Here is a 25,481-nt window from a genome sequence, read left to right as displayed (position 1 = left end):
CCAGAACAACATTACCCAGAGATGCCTGACTTAACACTTCATCTGGTGAAGCCACTGTGAAAACAGGGATTCTAAAGTGTAATTCAGCAGCATCTGGGCATTTGAAGCTCTGTTGCAGCTCTTCTGGTCTTAACGCTGCTAAGAGGATTGCCCTGAAAGATATGTAGATATTGAAGTCCTTACTCATCTTCCTATTGAAATCCTTTTTTTTTTTTTTTAAAGATTTATTTATTTATCTTAGAGTAAGAAAGAGTGAGAATGAGCACGGGGAGGAGTAGAGGGAGAGGGAGAGAGAAACTTCAGAGACTCTGAAAGCATGGAGCCCAACATGGGGCTTGATCTTGACCCTGAGATACTGACCTGAGCCAAAATCAAGAGTCAGTTGCTTAACCTACTGCACCACTGAGAGGCTCCCTTATTGAAATCTTAGAGAAATTGAATTCATTGAGATAATAATTTTTTGTTTGTTTTTGTTTTTTTGCTTTTTGTGTTTTGTTCAGACTTAGGGAAGGACAGCTGAAACACAAGAATGTTCTCAAAGGCATATTAAAACTGTCCTTTTCCCTCTCTTCCTTTTTTTTTTTTTTTTCCTTAAAAACAAGTACCACTACTACTACCAATTGTTGAGTACTTAAGATGTGAACCAGGACTTTCCTGTCTGTATTTCATTAAAAGGTCAACTTTGGGAAGTAAATATTATTTTAATCCCCATTTTTATAAATGAGGACTCTGCTTCAAGAGAGAGGAGGGCGTTGTCCATGGTATCCTAGGTAGTGTGAAATCAGGGTGTAATCCCAGTGTTTCTGACTTTATTTGCATTCTTAAATCATGGTGATTATGGTAACCCTTTTTTCCTCTCAAGTTTTATTTATTTATTTAGTAATAAAGATTTTATTTATTTGAGAGAGAGAGAGTGAGCGAACTAGAGAGAGCAGGAAGGGAGGAGGGAAAGGAAGAAGCGGGCTCATCTGCTGAGCAGGGAGCTCCACACGGGTTCTCGATCTCAGGACCCTGGGATCATGACCTGAGCCGAAGGCAGACACTTAACTGACTGAGCCACCCAGGCTCCCCTCTCTCAAGTTCTAAAAACTGATCTATAAAAAGACAGATCACCAGAATATACCTAAGTGCAGCTGATGCTTGAAAACAGGTTTGAACTGTGTGGGTCCGCTTATATGCAGATTTTCCCCCATAAATACGGGACAGTACTGTAAATGTATTTTCCAAATAATAATTTCATTTCTCTAGCTTGCTGTAAGAATATAGTATATAATAACATACAAAAGGCGTGTTAACGGACTGTATGTTATTGGTAAGGCTTCTGGTCAACAGTAGGCTATTGGTTAAGTTTCTGGGGAGTCACAAGTTACACACTGATTTTTGACTGTGTAGGGCTGGCCACCCTGAAGCCCATGTTGTTTCAGGCTCAACTGTAATTTTATTTTTTCCCTTACAGTGAGTTAATTTTTATGATATCATTGACCAAAATATGCATTTTTTTCACCACTGTTGATTTGTGGTACTATTCTATGTTTTGTTTGTTTTAATCACTATGGCTTAAACTTCAGTGATCCTTAGAAGTGGGTTCCTTTTTACATTTAATACCAACTTTGTTTATTTTGTATTTTATTGATCATTATTTTCTTCTTTATGATCCTTTTCTCTTAGGCATTGAGAAAATTTCCTCTTACACCCTTGTGTGGAAAGTCATCCAATGATGTTTATTTAATGTGATAAGTCTGCCTAGAGGTAGAGTTCTGAACTTGGTGGCCTCTAGTCCCTTCCGTTTTTTTTTTTTTTGTTTTTTTTTTTTTTTTTTTTTTTAACTTAAAACTCTGGTTTAGTTTTCCTGCCTGTAACAAGGAAGTGAGTCAACATTTATTGGGAGCCCATTATGTGCCACTCATTGAATGATGTGCTGCATAATATTGCAAACATACAGAAAAGTGTAGATAGTAAACATGTGCCATGCATTTTCCCATTACTTTATGTAATCTGAACTGTCACTTTTTACAAGGTAGCTACTATAGTGTCCATTTTTACAGATGGTTTATAAAATGGTTAAGTAACTTGCCAAGTAGTGAGTGAGCATTGGATCCAGTGTTCAAACACCCGTCTGCTTGACTCCAAAGCCCATACTCTTCCATATAAAAAGTGACAAAATTAAATTGGGAGATCATGTTGTTTCTTTATTAACCTCCAGTATGTCACATTAAATCCCCTTAAGATCTTCTTTTTTTTTTTTTTTTTTTAAATCTTCATTTTCTGTGAGAGTGTCTTATGGACAGCATGAGAGATTTAGTGTTTTTTTGATTCTTTTTCATTTTTTTTCTGAAAAATCTCATTATTTTAAGTGCTCTCATATGTTGTGACAGCAGGTTCCTTTGTCAGCCATCCTGTTCAGAATAAATAACCTGGGCTGTGCCAGCATGATTTATTGCTGCTACTTCCTTTCTTTATGTTTTGAGTAATTTTATCATCAAACGATATAAAGTATTTTAGACATGTGCAAATGCTTGAGCAACTAAAGTGGTTCACCTGCTGTTTGGCTAACTGCCCCGTGGACAGTGCTCCATTGGATGGCAGAGAAAAGAAAAAAGAATAAATACATCTCACCGAAGATCTGTACAGAATCACATCCCCATTTCTCCTCTAACGACCCTTACCGAGAACTGCCATAACATTTCAAATCATCAGCAAATTTATACATACGATTCCTTGAGCAACTCTGTCACTGTGATGAGGGCAGAAAAACTTGTTCAGCAAGTCCCCTCGCTGAACAGGTGGTATTAACTGTAAATCTCTTCCTTGGGAACTTTGAATATGTGTAAGATTGTTTAATTTTTAAACTGCTTATAAGCAAGGGTACACCGAATGTTTCTTCTTTTTTAAACCAGATGATATCTTGAAAATATCATATACACTTCGTTATGAAAACGTATAATTACGTTAGGGAAAATTTGAAAAGATAGAGGCGGGAAGCATAAAATCACCCACAGTCTTGCCACTCTAATAAAAATAGTATTGATATTTTGATGTATTTTGTGCATATCTTTTAAAAAATCTTCTACATTTGAAATAAAAAAACTTACAGCTAGTCTCCCAGATAATGTCTTAACACCTCTTCTGGACCCAACGCTTTGTGATTTACTGTGATGATGCTGAGAAATTTCAAAATGTGTCTATTTGTGTCATTGTGTGTATTCACTTAATCAGATACAGATACCTTTCTAATGTGGACTGATTTGTTTATGCTGAATTATTAATCCTTATGATCAACTATGGAAAAATAGTTTTTCATTTTTTCACAATTTACTTGGTTTCTCAATTGTAAAAAGTAATGACCCTATTTTTTGTGAGTACTTCTTAGATTTTTAAGGATGTGTTTTTCTCTATAAAGCTCTAGAAATTAGTGATAGGTTTTTTTTTTGCTTGCTTTTAATGGTGAACTCCAGGTCACAACACATTAACTGTCAGTTCAACTACACCAAGGTTTGTGGAGACAATGGCTTCTGTGCCCAAGCAGGTTGCAAATAAATTTCTAATGGAACCTGGCATCACCTGAAGGAATTCTAACTTCACACATTTGGGGTAGTATACCGAGATGGCTTCAGAGTAGACTAACTTTACACAGCATAATGATAGTTTTTTTTTTAAGTGTTTGATGCTATGGCAAATCACCAGCATTTTTAGATTGCCCCTCTCTCTCTATATATATAGATCAATTACTGTTGGCTTCTCTGATAGCACAGTTCTTTAAGTGGTTGTATTCTATCATATAGTTTAGGTAGTAGAGAGACATTTTTAGTCTTATTTTTGCAACCGCATAAATATGACCAAACTAGTTAGAGGTCTCAACTACCCACCCGTTCTTCCTGATGTTTTTGAATGTGCCCAGCATTGTTCAAAATTCTTGGGTCCCCTAGATGAATAAGACATAATCCCTGTTTCAGGGGGCTCACTTACATGAAATTATTAGGACATTATGTATGGAATTTGGTTAATATTTTTGGTTATAGTAGTTTTCTATTTTTATTTAAATTTTATTCAATTATTTTCAAATATTATACAAAAGTTACAAAAAATTTGCAATGAAAATTTCTTTTCCAGACTTTTCCTATTCACCTATTATTATCCCCTCCTTAGGAGAATATATTAACAGAAATGAAATATAAATATTTTAAAGTTGGATAATTAAATATTTTGAATTTAGTTTTGAAAGGAAGTTCAGTTTTGAAAAGGGTACTTTCACTTACTGTGTATGTGCACTATTCAATCTTTTAAAATGTTTTTTACCAGCATTAACACAATTTTGCTAATTACAAACGGAGGCTGAATTAAATAAGTTGCTCATGATCACATAAATATCAGGTAACATAGATAAGAAATAGGATCTAGGTCTGTCTAAATCCTCCTGAGCCCATTTTCCTTTCACTAGCTATTTTATACAAAACTAATGCTCTGGAATTTCAGTTGAGTTACTTTAAAAGTTTATTAATTGGGGGCGCCTGGGTGGCTCAGTGGGTTAAAGCCTCTGCCTTCGGCTCAGGTCATGATCCCAGAGTCCTGGGATCAAGCCTCGCATCGCATCGGGCTCTCTGCTCAGCAGGGAGCCTGCTTCCTCCTCTCTCTCTGCCTACTTGTGATCTCTGTTTGTCAAATAAATAAATAAGATCTTAAAAAAAAAGTTTTTAATTGATTTTCCCTCAGAAAATGGTTAGGAAAAATATCTTTACCCCAAACTGATAATGATAAGGTTGAGTAACTAGTGAAAGAAATTTGAGAAAAGATATATGAAGAAAAGATGACAGTTTTTAAATGATGCGCTCAAGTATTTAGTTGCTCGTGTTAATATAAAAGAAGATTTAAAAATCACTTTGTCTTGAATTTACTTTCCTTTTTGGATATCTATCTATCTATCTATCACCTATGTATAACTTAGAAAAAAAATAAGCTTGTATTCTCTCTGAGCAAATATCATCTGGTATTGAAGGGACATCTTTGGTGTTAGGGGGAAAATAATTTGACATTGAACAGTTGCCATATATAATCCAGATGGATTATGTAACATTTGTGGACTAACTCTAATATAGAAAGGACTTCAGCATTCATTGATAACCACCTTATTGACTTAACAGTTTGATCAATGTTCTCTTCCATTATTCATAAGTATTCCAAATATTTGTGATTGGCTCTTTCTCATAGGCAAACGTAGTGACAGCTAGAATTTAAGAGCCATGGTTTCTAAAACACTGATCTATTTTCTGTGAGTAAAATGCCAAAAAAATTAGTCCATTTATAGATGTATGCAAATGTTAAAATAAATGGCATTAAATAGGGAATTATGTGGTTGTTAATGAAAATGTTCATATTTCCCCCAAATATGTGCAGATATTTACATAGATCTTATGGCAGAAAGGTGCATGGCCCTTTTGAGGAACTAAAAGAGAACCAGAGTGACTGAAGTCAGATTAAGAGGGGATCCTGAATAAATCGGGGCAGATGGTAGTAATAGCTTTAAGAACCAAAGGTAGAGGTAGATGCCCTGAGAAGGTGTTTGTCCTCTGGTCTGTCTTACTATTTCATTTTACATTTACAATAAAGAGTAGAAATCTTTCACTACATAATCTGTTTTCTTTGCCTTTTCTCCCCAGTTTTGTAGTTCTGATATTATAAATGTTTGGTGGCTTGGTTTAATTTTAATCTTTTCATAATATCCTCAGCCTCCCCTTTCTTTAGATATTGGTTTCTATAAATGTTTGGTGGCTTGGTTTAATTTTAATCTTTTCATAATATCCTCAGTCTCCTCTTTCTTTAGAATTGGTTCCCTAACAGTAACATAGTCTGTGATATAGCTGGGCTAGATCGTTGGGGAGCACAGTTCTTTTCTCTTGAGTGAGTTAGATTACCCAGAGCAAAATCTTCCAGACTTTGAGCTAGAGGGAATATGCCTAGCAGCTAGTGCACTGGGGACCATGTTGGGGAAAAAGCTAGAGTCTTAGCATTCATTATGTAAGACTTCATTTAATTTCTGTGTTTCGTGTATTACCCCTGTTGGGTAGCTGCCTGGTCTCCCCTAGTTGAGTCATTCCGTTGTACCTTCTTCAGAGAAGATGCTTGTTAAGCTTCTGTGGAGGCTGGGGAGAGACATGGAGTGAGTGAGGGAATCTGGGTACTATTGTTCGTGAAGACCCTTTCAACTTGTTTTTAGTCTCAGTTTAACTCTCTATTTCTAGAGATACCTGGTTCTGCCAATTCTGGAGCCTTTGGGGATTCTATGATGTTAATTTGCCTCTTCTCTTCATTGCATTAGGATTCAGCTTTCAGGACTGCCGCCTAAAGACAGTTACCACTTGTCTCTCTGCTTCCAATTCCATAAATTTTACTAGCCTTGAATCCTAACCCATTCTAACAAACAAATAAAGGAAACCCTGTCATTGGGGGAGTTCTGGGAAGAGAATGAAACTAAATGCTTGTATTCATAGCTCCACTTTTGATTACTCTAGTTGAGCACAATAGCTCTAATTTATTAATTATATTCTACAGGCTTTCTTTCTCTCTGCCATTATCAGTCTATCTATAATATATAAATATGCATAACTTCACACTAATATCTTTGACTCTAAATCCAGCACTGTAGTCAGAGTTCATTCATTTTTGCCTCTTCTCTGTTTATTTGTAACTTCTTTTTCTGACAGTGAGAAACCTGGCTCTCATTATTTCAGTTTATTTATTTTTCAATTCCTGTCAACATCCACGGTAGTTTCAGAATTGCTAACCTGTGGGGTGTGCAAACAGATTTACTAATTAGAGTACATTGTATAGTTCTTTTTTTGTCTTTAGCATTGGAAGTATCCACTTAAGATATCCTTTCCCATTGTTACCTTGAGCAGCAAATTTTTCTGAGTCATTGAGGTTTATTATCCATTTTCCAAACAGAGCTGAATTCATTTATCACATTCTGCATTTCATCCTAGGATTCCTTGCCCTTGTGGTTGATTATTTAAGAAATTGTATACATTAAGGTTTACTCTTTGTGATGTATAGTTCTGTGGGTTTTTACAAATACATATAGTCATGTATACAGCAACACCATATCATTTGGAACAGTTCCAACATTCCCAAAATTCCTTTGTTTGATCTCTCTGTAACCGATTCCTCCTTCATCTTAAGGGGAAAACTTCTAGTTTTTCATCATTAAGTATGATGTTATCTGTAGCTTTTTATGTTTATCAAATTGAGGAAATATGCTCAATTCATAGTGTGTCGAGAGTTCTTATTATGAATGGTTGTTGGATTTTGTCAAATATAATAGATAATTTTTCTTCTTTAACTTGTTGGTGTGATGGACTTCACTAACTGTTTTTGAGTATTGAACCACTATATCTGAGATAAATCCAACCTGGTCATGGGGTACAATTGTTTTATACAATGTTGGATTCAATCTAACAATGCTAATACATTGTTGAATATATTTGCATTTGTGTTCATGAAAGATAACGGTCTGTAATTTTCATTTCTTTTAATGTCTTTGTTTTTTGAATTATGGTGATGCTGTTCTAAGAGACTGAGTTAGAAAGTGTTCTCTCAGCCTCCTTTTCTGGAAAGAGATTGTAGAGGATTGGTGTAATTTCCTATTTAAATGTTTGGTAGAGTTCACAAATGGAACCTTTCGGACCTTGGTGGTTTTTGTTTTGCAAGGTTGTGAGTTGTCATAGAGAGTATCTTTCAAGCAAATGCTTCATTTCATCAAAGTTATTAAATTTCTGAGCATAGAGTTATTCTTAATATTTATTATCTTTTTTAATGTCATGGCATCAGTAGTGATGGACCATCTTTCATTTCTGATATTAGTAATTTGTGTCTTTTCTCTTTTTCTTGACTAGCTTAGCTTTAGCTTGGTTTATCATTTAGTCTTTATAAAAAACATTTTTTGGTTTTGTTGGTTTTGACTATTGATTTTCTATTTCAAATTTCATTGATTTATGCTCTTATTTTTGTTATTTCTTTTCTTTGTTTTACTTTAGATTTAATTCACTCTTCTTTTTCTAGTTTCCTAAGATGGAATCTTAGTTTATGGATTTTAGATCCTTTTTTTGCATCCAGTATTGAAAGTTTCATCTAAGTACTGATTTAACAGCATCTTGCAGCTTTTTTTTAAGGTTATTTATTTATTTATTTGGCAGACAGAGATCATAAGTAGGCAGAGAGGCAGTATCTTGCAACTTTTGATAGCTTGTTTTTCACTTTCATTTAGTTCAAAATACTTCAAAATTTTCTCGAGACTTCTTTTTTGATCCAGGTGTTACTTAGAAGTATATTATTTAATCTCCAGATATTTTTGGGTTTTCCATGATAGTTTTGTTATTTGTTTCTAGTTTAATTTCATTGTGAACTCAGAGGAACTTTGTTTGATTTGTATTCTCTTAAATTTGTTAAAGAGCATGTTAGGCCCCAGAATGTGATCTTCTTGGTAAATGTTCCATTTGAACTTGAGCGTAATGTGTATTCTGGTATTATTGGATGATGTATTAGAGAATGCCAATTAGATACATTTTATTGATGATGCTGTTCACTCAGCTATGTCCTTACTGATTTTCTGCCTGCTGGATCTGTCAGTTACTGATCGAAGTGTGAAGTGTTTAACCCAAACAGTGGATTTGTCTGTTTCTTGTGGCAGGTCTATCAATTTTTGTCTCTCGTATTTTGACGCTCTTTTGCTAGGCACAAACACATTAAGGATTGTTATGTTTTCTTGGAGAATTCATCCCTTTGTCATTATGGAATGCCCCTGTTTATCACTGATAATTCTCTTGTTCTGAAGTTGACTTTGTTTGAAATTAATGTAGATACTTCAACTTTCTTTTTATGAATGTTAGCATGGTGTATCTTTCTCCATTCCTTTGCTTTTAATCTATCAGTGTCTTTATATTTAAAGTGGGTTTTTTATAGACAACACATTGGCCTTTTTTTTTAGTCTACTTTGACAGTGTCTACCTTTTAATTGGTGTATGTAGATCATTCACATTTAAGCGATTATTGATATAACTGGATTAATAGTTACTATACTTATAACTATCCCATTCATTGCCTGTGTTCTTTTATTTCTCCTTCTTCTTCCTCCTTTACTTCCTCCCCTTCCTCTTCATATTTTCATATTCATAATACCTCCCCCTCTTCTTCTTTTTCCTCTGCTTCTTCTTTGTTTTCTATTATTTCTCTTCCTTCTCTTGTGTAAAGTCAACATTTTATATGATTTGGTTCCACACTTTCTCCTCTCTAAGCATATTTTTTAGTGGTTGCTGAAGAATTTTCAGTATATGCTTACAACTATTTTCCGATAACACTATACCACCCCTGGGGTAGTACAAGTACTATATGACAGAGTATTTCCCATTCTTCCCTCCTGTACCTTAAAAATTGCTGTCATTCATTTCACTTATCCGTAAGCTATAATCACCAAACACAATGTTACCATTATTACTGTAAACAAAATTATGTTAGATCAATTAAAAATAAGAAAAATAAAAGGTTTTATTTTATCCTCATGTATTCCTTCTCTAATTCTCATCCTATTTTTATGTAGATGTAGATTTTCAACCTGTATCATTTCTTCCCTCTTAACATTCCTTGGAAGGCAGGTACATTGATGACAAATTCCCTTAACTTTTGCTTGTCTGAGAAAGTATTTATTTTGCCCTTACTTTTGAAGAACAATGTCACTGGATACAGAATTTGAAGTTGTTCTTTTTTACTTTCAACACTGAATATTTCACCCCACTTTCTTCTTGGTTGCATGGTTGCTGAAAAAAATTCCAATATTCTTGTATTTGTTTCTCTGTAGGCAAGGTATTTGTTTTCCTTCTGACTTCTTTCAAAATACTCTTTTTTTTTTACAGTTTTTTTTTTCAAAATAGTATTTGCATAGGTGTACATCTTTTAAAAAGATTTATTCATTGGAGAGAGAGTAGGGGGAGAGGCAGAAGGAGAGGGAGAAGGGAAGCAGACTACCTGCTGGGCAGGGAGTCCCACTTTGAGCTCCATCTCAGGATCCCGAGATTACAACCTGAGCAGAAACCAAGAGTTAGATGCTTAACTCACTGCGCCACCCAGGTGCCCCTAGATGAACATTTTAAAAATATTCATCCTGCTTGGTATTCCTTGTGCTTACTGGATCTGTGGTTTTGGTGTCTTGTCATTAGTTTTGGAAAATTCTCCATTATTACCATTTCAAATATTTCTTGTGTTTCTTTCTTTCTTTCTTCTACTGGTATTCCCATTACACATATGTTATACCTTTTGTAATTGTCCCACAGTTCGTGGACATTCTGTTTCATCTTTTACTCTTTTCTCTCTTTGCCTTTTAGTTTTGAATGTTTTTATTGACACATCTTCAAGCTCACTGAGATTGTTCCCAGCTGAGTGAGGTGTATTGACGAGTCCATCAAAGACGAAGGTCTTCATTTCTGTTACCGTGTTACTGATTTATAGCATTTTCTTTTCATTCTTTCTTAAGTATTCCACCTCTCTGTTCACACAACCCACACAACAAAAGTTGTGCACTCTTTCCATTAAAGCTCTAAACATATTATAGTTATTCTTCCCAGCTCTGTCATTCTGAGTCTGGTTTTGATGCTGCTTTGTCTCTTCAGCCTGTGTTTTTTCTTGCCTTTAACAAATGCCTTATATTCTTTGTTGAAAGCTAAACAAAGTTTATTGTGTAAAAGAAACGTAGGTAGATTGCCTTTTAGTGTTAGGTTTTATATTTACTTGGCTATGAGTCTGGCTCTGTTTATTGTTTGATATATCTATGGTATCAGAGGTTAAAATTTCTTTTATTGTCCTTATATTTTTAACCAGTATTTCTAATTTTGGTAAAATACATAGACATAAAATGTATCATCTTAACCACTTTTAGGTGCACAGTTCAGTGATATTAAATATATTTATAATATATTACCATCACAACTATACATTTCAAGAATGTTTTTTCATGTTGTCAAACTGCGGCTGTAGACCCATTAAGTAAGAACTCCCATTTTCCCCTTCTCATCAGCATCTGGTGACCACCATTCTACTTTCTGCTCTATGATTCCAACTATTCTAAGTACCTCATGTAAGTAGAATAATACAGTATTTGTCTTTTGTGATGGGTTTATTTCACTTTGCATAATGTCCTTAAGATTCATCCATTTTGTAGTAGATGTCAGAATTTCCCAACATTTTAAGTTTACATAACATTCATTTGGTGTGTGTGTGTGTGTGTGTGTGTGTGTGTGTGTGTGTATGTATGGCTTATCCATTTATCCATTCATAGACCCTTGGGGTGTGTGCACATTATAGCTATTGTGAATAATGCTAATATGAACAAGGGTGTACAAATCTCTTTGAGACCCTCTATCATTTCTTTCTAGTATATACCCAGAAGTGGAATTGTTGGTTCATATAATAATTTTTAATTTTTTAAGGAAACACCATACTGTTTTCCACAATGACTCTACTATTTTGCATTCCCACCAGCAATGCACAAGGGTTCCAATTTCTCCTTATCCTTACCAACACTTGTTATCTTGTTCTTTGATAGTAGATATCCTAATAGGTGTCAGGTGATATCTCACAATAGTTTAGATTTTCATTTTTCTAATGATCAGTGAGATTGAACATCTTTTCATGTGCTTATTGGCCATTTGTGTATCTTCCTTGGAGAAACGTCTGCTCAAGTCCTTTGTCTATTTTTGAACAGGGTTCCTTTTTGTGTGTGTGTTAAGTTTTAGGAGTTCTCTATATATTCCGGATATTAGTCCCTTGAGATTAGATATAATTTTTAAACATTTTCTTCTATTGTGTGGGTTGCATTTTTACTCTGTTGATTCACAAAATTTAAAAATTTTTGTGAAGTTCAGTTTGTCTAATTTTTCTTTTATTTCCTGTGCCTTTGGTGTCATATCCAAAAAGTCATTGACAAATTCAGTGTTGTGCAGCTTTTGCTCTTATATTTGTCATCTAAGAATTTTATAGTTTTAGATCTTACATTTAGGTCTTTGATTTTGATTTAATTCTTGTATAAGTTAGGTAAGGGACCAGCTTCATTCTTTGCATGTAGATATCCAGTTTTCCCAGTCTCATTTGTTGAAAAGACTGTCCTTTTGCTATGGAATAGTCTTGGCACCCTTGTCAAAAACCATTTGGCTATATACATGAGGGTTTATTTCTGGGGTCCCTATACATTTCACTGGTCTGTTTCTGTCTTTATGTCAGTGCTACGCTGATTAGTAGTAAGTTTTGAAATTAGTATATGTGAGTCATCCAGCTTCATTCTTGGGTTTTGTTTTGTTTTTTTTCCTTCAAATTATTTTGGCTATTTAGGGTGCCTTCTGATTCCATGTGAATTTAGGATCGGTTTTCGTATTTCTGCCAAAAACATTGGGATTTTGATAGGGATTGCATTGAATCTGTACATTGCTTTGAGTAGTATTTGGGTATTGGTCTGTAATTTGAATCTCTCTAGTGATTTTTTTATGTCAGTTATTGTACTTTCAGCTTCAGAAATCCTTATTTATTTATTTATTTTTTTAGGTTTTCTATCTCTTTATTGATATTCCTGTTTTGTTCATAGATTTTCTTGACTTTCCCACATCTTCCTTTAATTCTTTAAGCTTCTTTAAGATGGTTGTTTTAAAGTCTTTGTTTTGTAGATCTGCTGTCAGGTCTTTTTCAAGGACAGTGTCTATTCATCTTTTTTTCCTTTGAATGCATAATACTTTCCTATTTGTATGTGTTAGGATTTTTTTTTTTAAGTTGAAAATTGGACATTTGAATCTAATGTGGTAGGTCTGGAAATCAGATTTTTTCCCCCTTCACTGGGTTTTCTTGTTTTTGTTTAGTGTGTGTGTGTGTGTGTGTGTGTGTGTGTGTGTATTTAATTGTAGGCTGTCTCTGTGCTGAGCATTATCCTGTGGTATAAATTTAAGGTCTTTTCAGGTCTTTGTTAAGCCTGGACCTTTCTCTGGGCATGTACAGTGACTTTACTTTCTCCCATACATGCAGTTGCTTTTGAATGTTTGGCTCCCAAAGGGAGAAAAATTGAAGAACAGAGTGGGGGAGGGGAATTTGAGCTGGCCATTTAAACATCCTGGAAATTACCTTAGCCAGAAGGGGAAAGACTTCAACAGTGTGAGGAGTTGTAGCAACAGCCACCCACTTATTTGTCTGCAGCTCTGAGATGAGAAGCAATAGTCTGCGATCTGAGCACAGATCACTGATATTTGGAGACCAGAGTCCTTTTTACCTATCCTGACCCCTGCAAGCTGTGTTCAGGTTGCTCCAGGAGCAGGTGCACAGCAATGCACTGTGGGTCTGGCAGGTGGGGAATGGGTCGCTCATATTATGCTAAGAGCCCAAGTTGACCAAAATTAACTGCAGTGTATAGTTCAAGTCTTCTCCTGAAGTTGAAAGCCTTCATTAGACTCTAAAAATCCAGAATAGTTACATTGGACAGATTTTGCCATTGTTGTCCAGGTAGGGGGACAGATTTCTATTGCCTTTGACTCCATCATCTTCCCAAAACCTTCCCTGTTGTCTTTATTTGTATTTTCCTTCCTTCCTTTCCCTTCTGTTTCCCTGAGACTTTCAACTAAATAGTGTCTGAAGATTGTAGTTCTTTTAGTTGTAATCTTGTCATTATTCAGGAGCTCTCTTGATTTGGTGGTAAGGTGTTACGGGAGGAGCATTCAGTAGTCTGTCTTCTGGTGAGCCTGAGTTGGGTATTTCTCTTTCCCCATGTTGAAGGCTAGAGGGGGTGTAATTTGTGTTTTTGGTTTTTTTTTCCACCTCAGAGGCTAGAAGAGATAATTTTCTTCTTCAGGCTTGTTTGGTTTTGGTAGAACCAATTATTTAGGCTTTGGTAAAATATTTTCCCTTGACTTTAGGATTGTTGAGGAGAGTAGAGAGCTCTGGGAATATTTTGTAATAGTTACTTTCCCCATCTTTTGTTTGGATGTAGGAGATTTTTCTTCGATTTTTACAGTGAGCAACGGGTAGGGCTCCTGGGGATAAAATTTATGGGAATGTGGTGGCACATCTAAGACCGGCACTTGGAATTTTAAACTCTCAACCAGTCCACACTGAGTCTCGAGTAATTGGTCAGTTTTAGTTAAAAGTATTTCTACCGCTTCAGGTGTGGGCTTCAGCCCCTTGACTTGAGCTCTTGCTAAAATGTGATGGTCTGTATCTATTTCTCTATTTCTTTCATTTTCAGAGCACCAGTTTGTCTGGTTACCCAAACTCTTTGATGGCTCTAAGAAGAGTTGTTGGTTTTCAGTTTGTTCAGCTTTTTGCTTGTTGTAAGGATGGAAGTGATGATTTCTAAGCGTTTTATGTATCAGACTGGCAAGTGGAAGTCCCTCATACACTTTTTGGAATGCAGGAATGTAGGTGTTCATTGTTAATAATGTTAGTGTATTGTAAAAAAAAAAATATGATATGATTACTTTTTCATATTACCTGTTTGTAAATGAACTCATCACAAATTTTAATTATGTCCAGACATTTTGAGGTTTTATTTTATTTATAATATTGGGGAAAAAGGAGAATAATTTTATACTCTTGATTGCATTTAAAGATAGGATAAATTCTTTTAACATAGTGTTTTTTCAGTTTCAGGTGTGAAATATAGTGATTCAGCAATTCCATACATCACAAGAAGTGCACTCTTTATTTATTTATTTAACAAGACAGATAACAAGAAAGAGCATGAATGGGGTTGGGGGGAAGCAGTATCCCTGCTGAGCAGGGATCACGATGTGGGGGCTCCATCCCAGGACTCCGGGATTATAACCTGAGCTGGAGGCAGATGCTTATCTCACTGAGCCACCCAGGCACCCCAACAAGTGTACTTGTTAATCCCTATCACCAGTTTAAACCTGTCCCCCATCAGCTTCCCCTCTGGTAACCATCAGTTTGTTGTCTGTAGTTAAGAGCCTCTTTCTTGCTTTTTTTTTTTTCTCTTTCTTTCTCTTTTGCTCGTTTGTTTTGTTTCTTAAGTTCCACATGAGTGAAATCATATGGTTTTTGTCTTTCTCTGATTGACTTGCATAACATTATACTCTGCAGCTCTGTGCATGTCATTGCAAATGGCAAAAGGTCATTCTTTTTTATGGCTGAATAATATTCCACTATATATATGTCACACATTCTTTATCCATCCGTCTATCGATGGACACTTGTGCTGCTTCCTTAATTTGGCTATTGTAGACCATATTGCTGTAAACATCGGGGTGCATGTGTCCCTTTGAATTTAATGTTTTTGTATTCTTTGGGTAAATGCCCAGTAGTGTGACCACTGGATCATAGGGTAGTTCTCTTTTTTAAGTTTTTAGGGAACTTCCACACTGTTTTCTAGAGGGGCTATAGCGATTTATATTCCACCAACAGTGCATGAGCATTCCTTTTTCTCCACATCCTCACCAGCACCTGTTGTTTCTTGTGTTGTTGATTACACCATTCTGACAGGTGTGAGGTGATAATTTATTGTAGTTTGGTTTGAATTTCCCTAAGAGTAAGTGATGATGAACATCTTTTCATGTGTCTGTTGGCCACCTGATAGGATAAATATTTTAACTGCCTTATTATGATGCATATTTTATTTGGGAAGCTGATGCAAATGTTTGTATATTTCACATATCTTACAATGCCCAGAAATACTTCCTAGAATTGGTAGTTAACATTTTTATGTCTGTTAATTTTTCAAGTAAAATTTTGAAATTAGGAACTGATTGGTAGATTAATATCAATTTGTTTATGATCAAAACTTTTGTCACTAATTAAAAAAGCAACATGATTCCTTGCAGAGATCACCCAAGAATTCTTTAACAATATTTCCCCTCATTTGCATATTTATTTCAATATTCATTTATTAGTTTAAATATTTATTGTTTTTAACATACATATCACTTGGTTAAGGGTAATCTTGCATTGTTCTCCATTCTGATGAGCTGGTACGGTAATCTTTCTTTGCCATTATCTGTTTGGGGCCTATTTTGTTTTGAAATGTTAAGCAGTTTTTAATCTTACTCTCTAGAAAATACAACAGGTTTTCAGGATAGAATCCAGTGTCACTCTAAGTTTTTGTGTTTGTTTGCTGATAGGATATTTGGTGCTAAATACAATCTTATTATTAATCCATTATATGACTATATTTAAATATTAAGTGATATGGGTTTAGCTCTAGGATAATACTATTACACTTTTTTGAAGTTTATGCGGAGAACACAGGATATTCATTTTTGGGTTAATATAGAGATACACAATTATCTATTATATTTATCTGTTGGGACACAAGAATATTGTAAGGGTATACCTTTTCATTTATTGCTTATATCATTATAAATAGGAGCACACTGGAAAAGAAAAAATCAATTTGATCTAAAAAGAATCTAATGCAGTGTTAATATAATTTCCTTATGAAAGTCCTAGATTTTAGTGACCATTTTTAGTTACCAATTCTTAGCCTTTCTTTGGGAAAGTAAAAGCTAATGAACTGATCACTGAGTCATAAGTTTACCTCTCAGGACTGGTCCTAGGTAGAGTGTGGGAAGACAAATTTCAGAGGAATCCAGTACCCTTGGGTATGGGCTTTCTCTACCTTGTAAATATCTAGTGCTATTTCAGTGAAGCACTGAGTTGATTGTAGTTTAAATGCATTTTTAGTCTGTTATCTTATATGAATAATTTACTTTAGCTTATAAATGTTTAAAATTTAATATACATAGTTATTTTAGTAGTTATTTTTAGGTAGATTGACATACCCCCCCAATTCTTTTATCTCCTCCTTTAAGCAATAAATAAATTCATTTGTAAGGCTTTTAAAATACATTTATAAAACTATACATTTTTATTTAAAATATTTATGCCTTCAGTTTATATTAAGGAAGAATTTAAAAAAATAAAGAGGAAATCGATTTATCTTCAGTAAAACAAATGTAACTGTGTTTAATATAGCACTTTAAGTATTTTAAAAGCGTCAATATCAATATTAATAAAAATATGCAGAGAACTCGAGGACTAAATCATGGAATCATTAAAACAATACTAGAGTTTTAATATCAGTTCTTTATTCAGAACAAGTGATTCAACATCTCTTTTTTTGTGTCCACTTAATTTAAGTGTATAATTCCAAGTAGCAAGGCACTAACCTTTTCTATGTAACAAACCTCATTTTTAATTTTTATATGGCCACAAATTGTAGAGAGAAATTTTTTTCTTAGTACAGTGCACTCAGTTGTGCAAACTTATCTTTTTAGGGTCAAAGAAGAGCACAAACCACAACCGACACAGTAAGTAAATGTATTTAGAGTGCAGTAGGCTTGATTTCTGTACCTTTGCCATATTCTGCTTTCTGCACCTTGGATGGTATTAGCTTACACTAATACTGGATAGGCTGCAGCTAGTGTGTCTTCTGCTTTCTGACTCTCTGGCTTGTAAGAGAGCTGCCTGCAGCTTCTTACTTCATCCACATGTTGACTGGATGTAGTTTTTTGCTGCCTGCTTGGGGACTGGTTAAGTGTTCAATCTTAATTTCCCTACATTCTGACTGCCTGGTGATAATTGGAGCTCACATTTCCATTGGCTGTAGCTTTTGTGCCTGTGTCTCTTTATTATTATGGTTAAGAAAACATTTGACCTACATTGTTATTCAGTCACATTATTTGCTTATTTAAACAGGTGGTTTCCCTTTAGTGGGATCACTGAACTGGTAAATAACGTTCTTCAGCCCCAGCAAAAACAACAAAATGAAAAGGAGCCCCAGACGTAAGTAAGCTGATCTGTATAGACTAAATATTATCTCTGATAGCATAACATACTGAAGAGTATGTATTAAAATGCGGCCCTTGGAATATTATTCCTCAGAAACTAAAATTGTTAGGTTATGAGTTTGATACTTTCATCTTTAATTATCATGGAACTCTAAAAAGAAAACAGGATAATTTATAGGATAGTAAAAGTGAAAAGAAGTAGTTCTCTCTTCAGTTTTAGTATGGATAATGTAAATTATATTTACCCAGTAAAACATCTTTCTCCATTTATGTAATATATTCTAAAGTGTGTTTCTTTAAAAAATAATTCAGAGGACATTAAGAAATATTAACCCCCAAATTCAGCCTTTGGTCAGATAGTTTTAGAAAGGTTCTTTTAAAAAAAAGGTCAAGCAGTTTTCTTTATTGTAATACTTCTGAGGGTCTAAAAGTGCTCTGAAGGGTTTAGGACATTCAATGTTTACTAAACATATTTGACCACTGAGTCCTGCTTTCACTGAACATTTCCTTAAGTTATCAACATAATTTGGGAAACATAGCAATTTATTCTCACATTGGCCTGAAATATTAAAAAAGAGTCAATTCCATTTATTTCAGTTGTTAGTAAAATAGAAAATAGTCTTTAAAAAATTGTTCACCCATCTCTTTTTAACTCCGTGCCAGTAATATTATTTATATTTTGAAGTGTAAGTAACTTTGAGAATGTGAGAAAGATTTTATATATTTAAATTCGAATCTCTCCATGATAACTGTCATCTTACTCCAACATGCTCTTACCGCTCAGCCTCTATGCTTTTTTTAAGTGGGAGCTCTGGTTGTGGAGAAGATGGTTTGCTTGTAGGGATGGACAGATTGAGAAGTGACATGAACTCTAGGAGAGGATGAGAATGACTACTCTAGGAGCCCCAAGATGAAACAGAGAAACTTTCATGTTTGCCTTTAATGCAAACTAGGGGATAAATGTCTTTTTGTCTTGTTATGGCTAAGGGTAATCTGCTCATTCATTTTATATTATCTCGTGTGCATTTTATTTTAAATTTCGTCAGTGTTTTAGTTTCAACTGACCTAAAATTAAGTTGTGGTATACTGTTTCTAATAGTTTAGAGTAGTCCCCTTCACACCTATCTGCAGATATGTTCCAAGACCCCCAGTGGGTGCCTGAAACAGCAGATGGCACATAATCCCTATTTTTACTGTTTTTTTTTTCTGTACATACATACATATGATACATATGATGTGTACATATGATGAAGTTTGATTTATGCATTAGGTACAGTAAGAGATAAATAATAACTCGTAATAAAATAGAACAATTATAATATGCTCTAATAAAAGTTATATAACTTTGGATTCTCTCTCTCAAGATATCATGTACAATATTCACTCTTCTTCTTGTGATGATGGGAGATGATTAAGTGCCTACATGATGAGATAAAGTGAGGGGAATGACACAGGTCCTATGACATAGTGTTAGGCTACCATTGACCATTGACCAGTTAATGGCAGGAGGATCATCTTCTTCCAGACCCCAGTGGATCCCAGGTCACTGAAAGCACTGAAAGTGAAACTGAGGATGAGGCATGGGGGGGGTGGGGTTCTACTGTCTATGTAGTTCTAAAATGGGAACTGTTGAAGTATTTAATCTAGGTGAAGTCAAGACCGTTTTTGTTCTATCTACTGTTTTATCTTTGGCATCTAACAGAACGCCTGATCTGTAGGAGGAACTCGGCAAACCTTTCTTATTCACAACTGATTTTACATGTTTTATCCTTTTAGGGCATACGAATTCTTATGGTATAAGAATGTGCTTCAAGAAATAGAAATGAATTTAGTAAACTCTTTTCTAATAAAAAATTGTGTTAAAATGGCATATCTTGTCATTATTTTGCTTATTTTCTCTAAGGCACTGAAATGTCATAGAATAGTAAAATTACTATCAAAATATAATTAGATGCAAATTTGCCTCTGTGTTAAATGACTTCAGTTATGTATCTTATTTGTAAGTTTCAGAAAGTAATAAAGATTAAGTTACATTATTTAGTAGATTATAGTGGCCATTAAATAAAATAGATATTTGGTTATTAGCTTTAAAAAGTTAGACACTTAAAAATGTCTAATTATTGAAATAAAGTGACTTTTTAAAAAAAAAATTTTATTTGACAGAGATCACAAGTAGGCAGAGAGGCAGGCAGAGAGAGAGAGAGGAAGAGAAGCAGACTTCCCGCTGAGCAGAGAGCCTGACACGGGGCTCGATCCCAGGACCCTGAGATCATGACCTGAGCCGAAGGCAGAAGCTTTAACCCACTGAGCCACCCAGGCACCCCTGAAATAAAGTGACTTTTGATTGACATAAACAAAGATCAAGGCAAACTTGAAAAGAAATAGCTTTACTTCAATAATAAATATAATTCAGTTTGCTTGGATTTTTGGATAGGAAGATGGTAGGAGAAAAGACTAGTACTTTCGGATGTTTTAAAAATTAATTATTATTTAATAGGTGCTATTTCCTTTAAACTATCTTAGGCAACTCATTCTTCTTGTTGATCTGTGATTTATGCAGTTTTAAAAATTCAGAATTAGGGATACCTGGGTGGCTCAGTCGGTTGAGTGTCCAACTCTTGATTTCAGCTCAGGTCTTGATCTCAGGGTTGTGAGTTCAAGTTCCACACTGGGCTCCACACTGGACATGGAGCCACTAAAAAAATAAATTGAGAATTAATAGAGTCTCTCAATAGTTAGATTTTTCATCTCACATTCCTGTTATGCTGAGGATTTTTGGTATATAATTTTCCAGGAGCTTTCCTTCTGTCTTTCTGATCCAAAAACCAGGACACTTATGAATCCTCTCTTTAATTCATCTGTGTTCTAAGACTTCTTTCTGAGTCATCTCATTTTTTTCTTTCTTGACTACCATTTGAATGGGATAACTTCCTCCGCTTACTGAATTCTAGGTATTTATTTAATATATAAAAAATAGGACTTATATTTCTCACACTCCATATAGATATTTTCATAGTAGAATAACTAAGTATTCTATCAGATAGCATTAAAAGTCTAATATTTCCTGAACAGTAATTTCATTCTAATGAATTTACACAAATCCCATTTTGTGGTTATTCAAAGCTATAATAATGTAGGTTTCTTGAATCTGTATTTTCGGAGTTTATTTATTTCATAGTTCTTTAATATAATGGAATATTTACTAATTTTGGTATTGGTGATTCATGTGAAACAGTAGATATAAGTAGAACAGTGTGTCCAATTTTGACTTTCTATAAATTTTAAGGCATAGAAAATCAGTTGAGCCATTTGTGTCAATTGTCAGCTCACTCAGCCTTTGCAAAAATTCCTTAATATATAAATTAAATAATTTTACTTTTTCTTTTCTTTTCTTTCTTTTCTTTCTCTCTCTCTCCCCTTCCTTCCTTCCTTCCTTCCTTCCTTCCTTCCTTCCTTCTACTATTTTTTGCCTCAGCATCAAAATGAGGGAAAGTTTCTCTAAAGACACTATAATATAGGTTATATGTAAAGTGTAAAATAAGTACCTGGATAATTAAGAATGGGCACACTGGGAAAAAAACTGTTAAATTCTTTGGAATGCAACTGTTAATTTAACTTTGCATTCCCCATACCTAGCATAATAATAAAGGTAAGTCAGAAATTTTAAAATACAGATTAATTAAACCAATCAATTGGATTAGTTTTTGTTTTGAATTTTCATGTTATAACAGTTTTATTCATGTTGGGACATAATAAAAATTACAATTTTGAAAAATTAGGTAAATCTAAAATTTTAATCATTAGAATCAAATGGCCATTTAATATAGTAATCCTCTTTGACTGTGAGGTGTTTTAATAGGAAAAAATGCTAAGAGAAAGAATGTTTTTTAAGCATAGGGAACATCATTTGTTGAAGTTTTTAAGTAGCGAAGGGTTTGAGAGACAAGGAAGACCAATGTGGCTATAATATAGTGGATAAGATGGGAGTATGGTGGGAGATGAGATTCCAGAGGTAGGACTCAGATAGGGTAGTGTTTTATAGAGAATGATAAGTGTGAGTCTCAGTAAAAAAGGATGATAATTGGAAACTTTTAAACATGGGATTGACTTGAGTTAATTTAAATGTGAATATCAGTCTGGCTGCTCTATGAGTAGAATGAATGAGAATAGAAGTGGATAGAGCAATGAGGAGGCTTTTATGAAAGACTTTGCTAGAAATGATGATGACTTGGACCAAATTGATTAGAGTAAAGATGGAGAGGAATGGATTGGGATATATTTGGAGGTTGAAATGACCGGATTATTTTTAGTGTAGTAGATTTGGAGAAAGTTATTAAGGAAGAGAAAAGAGCCAAAGATGACTGCCAGATTTCTGATAGGAAGAACTAATTAGGTGGTGATGCCATTAACTCTGATCAAGATGGGGAAAGGATGAATAGGTTAAGACTAGCAACTAAAATATAAGTTTTAGATTTTTTATGCTTCAGATGTTATAAATTAGCCAACTTTGAAGGAGAGATAGGGATTGGCTAGAGTTACAACTTTTGGTGTTAAATCTAGATGAATAGATAAGATAACTTGGAGAGTGTGTGGAGAAGAGCAGATAAGAAGGTCCATGACTGAACCCTGAAGAATTCTAATGCTGTGCAGGGTACTAGGAATCCAGAGATAAAAGGACTGTGGTTCCTGCTCTCACAAATATTTCACATTTAAGTGTGAAAAAGACATGCTGATAAATAATGAAAAAAATACTGTGGAGATTTTCTGGTTTCCTCTTTGACATGGAAAGAGTTTGGAAGTTGTTACTCTTATCCTCGCAACAAGAAAAGGCTGAACAAACTGAAAATCAACAACTCTTCTAAGATTTATCACATAATTGAAATCACAGAGCAAATCATTCCCCTGACAGCTGGAGGGAGAGGTGAAGAAAGAGGACGACTGCTGACTGGGAACAGAAACTCTTGGAGCTAGGTAGGATCTGGTAGGAAAACTTAAACTGTAACTAATGGAACTCAGACTGAAGGCTGAGTACACTGACTTAAGAGTTAAAAATTCCTAGGAGCCCAGCCTTACGGGAACAACCTTCTTGACCTCCCCAGTTTTGTGAGGAACCTTACCAGGTTCTCAAGGTGAAGGTCAGTGAACAATTCTCTTGTACCTTCAGCAGAGGAGGGTAAAACTAATCGTTTTGAAATATTCTCAGAACTTTTTGTTCTCAAGGGATACTACTTTACCTAGCCAACAGGAGAGAAGGGAAATACCCAATTGCAGTCCCCTCTAGCCTTCCCATCTCACCAATTGGTGATTGTGAAGATCATAGCCTAGGGACACAAGCCCACTAAAAATACTGAGACTTATCTATAGGGTGATGGAATGCTTCTCTTCTAAGTGGCAGTTCAGGGTTTCTATCTTGTTGGTAAGCCACCTGGAACATATAGCTACCAGGTTTCTGCATCAGAGGAAGAGAACAGATGGAGAATGGAGAACTTATTAAACTAACAGAGGTTGGTCACTTTTGCTCACAGCTCATTCCCCAAACCTGTCACAAGGCTCTTAACTAACTATGAGGAAGTCTAGAAAGTCTTTCCATGTGATCATGAAGATAAGTGACTCTATATAATGAGCAATAATACATCTACTGCAGTTAGTTTACATTTGATTTTCATTTATTGTAATGAGATGGAAATTTCAGGATGTCCAAAGATAAAGATTTGCTACTAAAGCAAAGATAATGACAATTTTAGGTCCCGCTCCTGGTGTTGTTGATTCTGTTGAAACTGCTGTAATGACTTGGGAGCAAGGTTGAATTTCTTTTCTTTTTTTTTAAAGATTTTATTTATTTATTTGACAGACAGAGATTACAAATAGGCAGAGAGGCAGGCAGAGGGAGAGGAAGGGAAGCAGGCTCCCTGCTGAGCAGAGAGCCTGATGTGGGGCTCAATCCCAGGACTCTGGGATCATGACCTGAGCTGAAGGCAGAGGCTTTAACCCACTGAGCCACCCAGGTGCCCTGCAAGGTTGAATTTTTGTAAGACTGAAGGTTAGGGTTAATAACATGAAGAAAATTCCAGTACAGAAATGCTCCAGAAGGAGGGACATTTACTGCATGTAGTCTTTCCAAGAACATCTATTATATATTATTAGTGGGATTATAGGGAGATTTTCACATTTTCTTAGGTAGTAGTGAAAGACTAAAGGAGATTAAAAATGTGTTAAGAATGAAAATACATGAAAGCATATGAGAAACCATTAGTTGATCATTAGATACCAAAGCATAATAATAACTAAGATAAAGAGTAAACAAAATAATTTTTAGAAAGGAGAAGTAGACATACCAGAAAGTCATTCTTCTTTTCTTGGATGGAAGCTGTCGATATTGGTTAGTCATCTGCCTGATCCAAGAGTCACTGATCAGCTGTTTCAATCCCAAGATCATTTGCTTCTGGAGGAATCTTATGAGCCTCCTATTTAAGATCCCCTGATGGAACAGATTTCCAACAGTCCAGGCAAAATTACTTATGTCTTTTTAAGTGTAAAACATGAATCCACGGATCAACATTTTTGAGGCTTTTACTGAAGTGCTAATTGTCAACATGGCTTGTTACAGTCTTCCTTAAGACTCCGGGGTACTTTTTCTCTCCTGTCTCCTCCAGAAGACTGAATTTCTAAGTTTCAGGTCATAGAGAGCGTCTTAGAAGAATGTTTTGGAGACTGCTTATAGCTGTTGATGATAAGAATGAGTGTATCACTTGATTCTTTTGCTGTACTTAATCATGTTAACTTGCAATAGAACTGGGTCTAGGGTCAGAGGTGAAATTTCTAAATGCATGGGCAGCCTCTTATTAAGTTATAAGGGAGAGATGATGGATCTCAAAAAGGGTTGATTTTTCTTGTTTTGAAGGCAAATAACAATGGAAATTAGAAGTTCCTTGAATATATAGTTAATTTGATTTTCCTTTCAAAATTCTGGTGTGTGTGTGTGAGTGCCTGGGTAGGTCAGCTGGTTAAGTGTCTGCTTTTGGCTCAGGTCATGATCCCTGGGTCCTGGGATTGGGTCTTGCATTGGGCTACCAGCTCAGTGGGGAGTCTGTTTCTCCCTCTCCTTCTGCCCCTCCCCTCTGCTCATGCTCTTTCTCTCTCTTGCTCACTCTCTCTCAAATAAATAAAATCTTTTAAAAAATTTTAAAAAGTAAAAAGTTTAACGGGGGCAACAGGGTGGCTCAGTCAGTTAAGCATCCGACTCTTGATTCTGGCTCAGGTCATGATCTCAGGGCTGTGAGATGGAGTTTGCTTCACGTTCTGTGCCGGGCATAGAGCCCGCTTAGGATTCCCTCTCTCCTTTTCCCTCTGTCCTACCCCCTGCTGCTCCCATGAGCATGTGCATGCTCTCTTTCTCAAAAAGACAAAACAAACAAACAAACAAACAAACACACAAACAAAAAGCCTTCTTGGTCTATCTGCTTTTTCTGAAGATTGAGAATGATATGGATGAAGATGTTTTCACGTAAGCTGTATGCTTCTTATTGGTGCTTGACTGGTCAAAGCACTTGACAAGCAGTTGTGAGATAGTGAGGCAGTTCCTGCAATGGTGAGCTTCCAGGTCTGACGTAGATGTTCTTTAGTCTAGTCTAAAATTGACTGCATCAGTCATGTACCTTTGAACCACCT

At 35.2% G+C, this 25,481-nt stretch overlaps 1 protein-coding gene across 31 annotated transcripts in view; it reads left to right on the top strand.

Moving 5' to 3' along the window:
• RIMS2 (regulating synaptic membrane exocytosis 2) overlaps positions 1-25,481 on the top strand; it is a 586,269-nt gene that overhangs the window by 73,166 nt on the left and 487,622 nt on the right. For 16 of the 31 annotated variants that reach the window (XM_032858499.1, XM_032858498.1, XM_032858497.1 and 13 more), the window contains exons 2-3: positions 17,301-17,333; positions 17,722-17,808. The exons of the other annotated variants lie outside the window; for them this stretch is intronic. In XM_032858499.1, coding sequence (XP_032714390.1) covers positions 17,301-17,333; positions 17,722-17,808 — 120 coding nt within the window. The remainder of the gene's footprint in view (positions 1-17,300; positions 17,334-17,721; positions 17,809-25,481) is intronic. 31 annotated transcript variants of the gene reach the window in all.

Source organism: Lontra canadensis, unplaced genomic scaffold (assembly GCF_010015895.1).
Source record: "Lontra canadensis isolate GAN:19392208 unplaced genomic scaffold, GSC_riverotter_1.0 scaffold15, whole genome shotgun sequence".
Lineage (NCBI taxonomy): Eukaryota > Metazoa > Chordata > Mammalia > Carnivora > Mustelidae > Lontra > Lontra canadensis.
The sequence above is the reverse complement of the archived record's forward strand: the minus strand, read 5'-3'. Positions and strand labels throughout refer to the sequence as shown.